At 47.7% G+C, this 5,306-nt stretch overlaps 1 protein-coding gene across 1 annotated transcript in view; it reads left to right on the top strand.

Moving 5' to 3' along the window:
* Window positions 1–234: 234 nt before the first annotated feature.
* The window catches only part of TMEM201 (transmembrane protein 201), a gene marked incomplete at its 5' end in the record, with an annotated part of 18,139 nt that continues 13,067 nt past the window's right edge, over window positions 235–5,306 (top strand). Inside the window, 5 exons of the mRNA XM_010143145.1 lie at window positions 235–355; window positions 917–1,111; window positions 2,172–2,348; window positions 2,527–2,918; window positions 3,377–3,580. Coding sequence (XP_010141447.1) covers window positions 235–355; window positions 917–1,111; window positions 2,172–2,348; window positions 2,527–2,918; window positions 3,377–3,580 — 1,089 coding nt within the window. The remainder of the gene's footprint in view (window positions 356–916; window positions 1,112–2,171; window positions 2,349–2,526; window positions 2,919–3,376; window positions 3,581–5,306) is intronic.

Genomic DNA, 5,306 nt, shown 5'->3' with positions numbered 1-5,306 from the left:
AAGTTCTGGCATGTCCATGGTACGAGCACAAAGAGATATGAGCATCAGCCAGAATTTACTTCTATTTTAATAGTTCATCTTTTCAATCATTCTGAGTCAGACCATTAAACAGGCTGGATGGGAAGACTGATTGTTATTGCAGCCTCTCTTGCACTTCCCTGTTTAAGAGCCATTGCTTTCCCCTGCATCAGCTAAATTCAGTGTTCACACCTGACACATTTCCTCTCCTAACAGGAAGAAGCCCACACACATGACAGTGAACTGCTGGTTCTGCAACCAGGACACGGTGGTGCCATATGGGAATCGCAACTGCTGGGACTGCCCCAACTGCGAGCAGTACAATGGGTTCCAAGAGGTACTGGGACAGATTGCTTGAAGGGTGGCTGGGAATGTGCATGCCCTGTGAAATGGTGCTGTCAGGAAAGCCCTGCTCCTCATTTAAGATGATACAGGCCCAGTACAGGTGAATATCCAGCAGTTTGACACCTGGTGGCTCTGTGCTGAGCACCTGAGAACTCAGCAACTGATCAAATTGGAGAAAGAATCCACTGTACTGAGATGTGCTGACGTGGAATGATGAAGACAAATTTTCCTCTCTTGCTTCAGCGGATAGAAAGGGCCTTGACATTTTCACCAGTATCTCTTAAGAATCTTCTTTTTTTTTAACAATTCTTCTCTAGTTTTGTATTTTGGAACAGCTGAAATGCTTTATTTAGGGTTTTAAGTAACAGAGACTGTCTTAAGCCAAAATTTACCACCAGCAGCTGCTTGCAAACAGTGGAGATTTGAATAATTTTGTCTCTTTTTTATTTATTTCTTTTGTTACAATCTTGTTATCAAGCAGAGGATACCTAGCCTTGATTTTACGATCTCACGTTTGCTTTCCCTCCCTGTCTCTCCCTTTGCTTCTTTTCAGAACGGAGACTACAACAAGCCCATCCCTGCTCAGTACATGGAACACCTTAATCATGTTGTGTCGGGTGCTACGACTTTCTGTGACCCTACCAAACCGCAGCAGTGGGTGAGCAGCCAGATTCTGCTGTGCAAGAAGTGCAACAACCATCAAACCACGAAGATCAAACAGCTGGCTTCATTCTCACCAAGGGAGGAAGTGAGTGTTCTTTAGGGATTGGCATCACGGGAGGATGTCTGTCCAAGGCATTCCCAAGCATGTGTCTGCCATCCTGCTCTGTTCTGTTCCATGCTGCAGCCCAGTAAGCAGAACAGAGAGGAATTTTTGTGTGCTGTGGATTGGTGCTCCAGTGCAGAGAAGGTTACTGATTAGTATTGCAAACTTACCTAATCCTGCTGCAAAGCCAGAATGTAATGACCTACTCTGGATGGACACTGGAAGTTGAAGCTTGAGCCCAAAACCAAACATGCACACTGCTGAGATCAGCTTACAGCTCCCGTTCTTACCCAGCTGAGGCTCTGGTAGGCACAGCAGCCACTAGTCTCCTTGAAGCCTTAACAGAATTTGTTTCTCCTGAGGCCTTCACCACTTTATGGCTCCCCAAAGTTTCATGCCAAGAATGTAGTGCTGCACTCCTTAGCTTTCACTGTGGTCAAGCCTTAGGGTTGTCAGACTGTGCTATAGTAGGATGTTCATCCTCTGTGTTGTCTAATCCTGTCTGCTTTGTGTAACTGTAATGAGTTTAATCAGGGTAACTCCCACAGAACAGATTTAAATTTGATCATGCTTAATGAGAACATCTTTGGCTGATGCCCGTTTCTCAGCTTTATTTGTACTCCCTGCCTCTTGCCAGACCTATCCACTTGCTTAAGTAACACCAGCCTGTGGCCCCTTTTTAGGCATTCAGTGAACTACAGTGTCTGTGCCAGCTGAGAAACATGGGACTGTGTTATCCAACATGGTTGGATATGTGTGTCAGTGATGGCAGTGGCCTCTCTCAGCATGGCTGGCCTGTCCAGTGAAGGATGATCCTTCTCCAAGGGCTGTTTTTTGTCTTCTGGACATGGAGGGTAGGACAGGTGTATGAGAAGCTGGTTGTGTGGCTGCTCTCCAGCTTGGTCAGTGCTCAGGCCTGGTTTCAGGGGGCTGTCCCTCTGGAAACTGGAAGCACACCTTGCTCGCATGTCAGTAGCAGGTGTGGTAACTGGTGAGAGACCTGCACTTCTCACCTGCTTTTCTTCTCGTATTGTCTCACCAGCGCAAATATGATGAGGAGATTGAGGTGTATAAGCACCATCTGGAGCAGACCTACAAGCTGTGCCGTCCATGCCAGGCTGCTGTGGAGTATTACATAAAACATCAGAATCGGCAGCTCCGGGCACTGCTGCTCAGCCACCATTTCAAACGCCGGGAGACAGACAAGACCTATATGCAGGTACATGAGGGGAGAAATGAGGTAATTCAGGGGGAAGTGCGGAGAACTAGGTACTTCTGCACCTGGCTTTGCTGCTGGGAAAGGAAGGCAGCAGCCTTCAGGCTCTCTGACTCTGGGAGCCAAAACCTCACTACAGTTCATTCAGCTTCTGATAAGGTATTTCTCCCTTCCTCTGCAGAATTTGTGTTCATCCTCCTCTTGCACTTCCATAACCACACCAGCTCAGGTGATATTTCTGCGGTTCTTGGCCTTCCTCAGCTGTGCGTTCCTGGTTCTCATGGCTTTGTATGGGTCAGGCGACCCCTTCTCACTCAGCGTAGCAGTCCCTGCTCCTGTCTCCCCTGGTCCAGCGTCCATGCAGAACAGGACTGGCACAAGCTCGCATGCAGACTTGGAAGATGACACTTCCGTGGCGGTGGCAGGCTGGCAGGAGCTGATCTGTCTGCTCCCGGAACAGATGGTGGAGTATCTGAGTGCCGCGTGGTCTTATGGGAAGAATCACCAGATTGCAGTTGCTGTCCTTGGGCTGTTCACCTGCCTGTTGGCCATGTTCTTAGCCGGGCGGATCAGGTGGGTGTGCTCTTTTCTTCTGTTTTGCTTAAAGGAAAACTGCATTGTGTTGGAGGTCTTTTGTCCTGTCTCGTCTCAGTGAGCCAGGGGGTAAACGTTTGCCAGAATGGCGCACGTAGTAGTGGGTGGCACAGTCCTCCTTGTTATTCTTTGGGTTGCCAGCCAGATGGATGGAGACCGCAGAGCTTGCTGTGGACCTGTGCCGTGCTTCATTCAATTTAAGCTTGAATTTCTGTGAGTGAAAAGCTCCCTGTGTGGCTCTGTAACCCAGTAGAAAATGGAACTGATGTTCAGGTTCTTACTGGAGCAGTGGGGAGGGCTGCTGGTGATGTCACCATAGTAAGAGATAGGACATAACCTGCTCAGTCTGTGTACCCTCCTTTCTCAGGACCCAAGGGGGTTCGTTGGTGTTCAAATTCTTACCTTATGTCTTGTTTGGTTTCTTCTTGGTATTGCAGGCTCCGGAGAATTGATGCATTTGCTTCAGTCTTGTGGTTCGTAGTGATGAGTCTGCATTTAGTTGAGGGGTACCTGAAGACGGAAACACCCAGCTGGCTAGACACAGCCAAATTTGGCACCACATCCTTGTGCTGCTTGGTGGGCTTCACTGCAGCAGTGGCCACACGGAAATCAACGGGCCATCGGAGATACCGGCCCCGAAGGTCAGAGCCAGAGCAGTGACGCTGGGGGAAGGAGGAAAAAAAGCCTTGTGAACTCTTTGCAACTGGTGCTTCTCTTTCCTCTTTTTATTTTCCCTTCCTCTTTCTTTTCTTTTTTCATTTTTAAATTAGATAAACAGTGAAGATCTTTTCTTCCTTTCTATGTATTTTTAATTTTTTCCCCCGTCCTTGCTTCCCACTGTGCTAGCTGCTTGGAGCATTTCCACTGCTGGTGCTAGCCATGGAAGCTACTCCTGCTGCCTCCATTCTCCCACGTCCTATGTCAGCAGGGCAAATATCTGGCTTCCCCCAAGCTAATTCTTTCAGCAGCTGCTTCACAGACTGCTCCATAAGTGCAGCCGCCTCCTCCCCATTCTGCTCCTCCAGCCAAAGAGATTCTGGCTTCTCCTGTCCTTCTGGTTCTTCTCACTGCCTGTGCATCCTTACCCAGTCACAGAGGAATCCTTTGCCTTGATCCTTCAAGGGGCCCAGGCCACCTTCAGTTTTCTAATGGTGCTGGTCATTTTAATTTCAAACTGATGAGAACTTGCTTCTGGATTCCGAGTCCTCGTAACATGCTGTAGTAACACTGCATGGTGTGCAGGCATGCGAGGAGGGTACGCGCAGAGTCCATAGCCTCGTTCTTCTCACCTTCCACTGTGTAGAGTCACTTAACTGCATGCTTTCTCACTCTGCCATTCTCCTGTGACTCCTATTTTAAATGGAGAGGCGTCCTTAAGTGCTTTAGACTGGAACTTAAATAATTCTTCTAAAGGGTGCTTTAAAAAGGATATGTACCTCAGGGTGCCTTGATTGAATATCTGAAAGCATTCAGCAGTTTTAGGCTAAATTTCCAAATCAACTAGTGGCTGTTGCTTTCACTGCTGGCTTTCTCTGGGCTTTTTACTCACCCACCCCCTGAGGAGCATCTGTGTAAAAGCACAAGTGCCTTGATTGAATATCTGAAAGCATTCAGCAGTTTTAGGCTAAATTTCCAAATCAACTTTCACTGCTGGCTTTCTCTGGGCATTTTACTCACCCACCCCCTGAGGAGCATCTGTGTAAAAGCACAACTGGATAAAAATGCCTAAGTTCCTCTACTCCCATAGCCCTAGAAAGAGAAGAAATATGGAGCTAAAAACCTTGTGCTAAGGTACATGGTCAGCTTTCATTGTATGCCACTACTTAGTCGGTGGTTTCCATATCACTGAGAGCACAGATTAGGAGGATGCGCTATAGGAAGGGGTGGGAGCCTCTGCTGTGGGACCCGTGGCAGTGGAGATGGATTTTTCATGTTACTTGGAGGAGTTCTTTTTTGAAGTCCAGCATTGGTGCTAATGCTGCTGAAGGAGGGATCTGGAAATGGTGACTTTGAGTAGAGTGCCCGGCAGTCCTCCGCTAGAAGCTGGGATGATGGGATGTTACTGGTGGGGAGGAAGGAGCTTGCGGTTTTATAGGGTTAACTTGTTGGGGCCTCTTGGGATAAGCAGTCTGATTGTCCTGCTCTGTTTTTTGCAAGGCACTCCACTGAGGTTCTCATCCAGATTTGGGTCTTTCAAGAGGAAATAGCAGTGTTACAGAAGATCTGCTATTTTCTTCTGTTCAGCTTAATGCAATGGAACATGCCGCACTAATAGTCTGGTATAAATTAATCGGGTGTCTTGATCTTCCTATGCATAAAATAACCAGAATGGAGCTCTTAGTATGAACTATCTGCCTCTCCTGCTGA

This window comes from Buceros rhinoceros, unplaced genomic scaffold (assembly GCF_000710305.1).
Source record: "Buceros rhinoceros silvestris isolate BGI_N320 unplaced genomic scaffold, ASM71030v1 scaffold4399, whole genome shotgun sequence".
Taxonomy (NCBI): domain Eukaryota; kingdom Metazoa; phylum Chordata; class Aves; order Bucerotiformes; family Bucerotidae; genus Buceros; species Buceros rhinoceros.
This window is presented reverse-complemented; position numbering and strand designations above follow the sequence as displayed.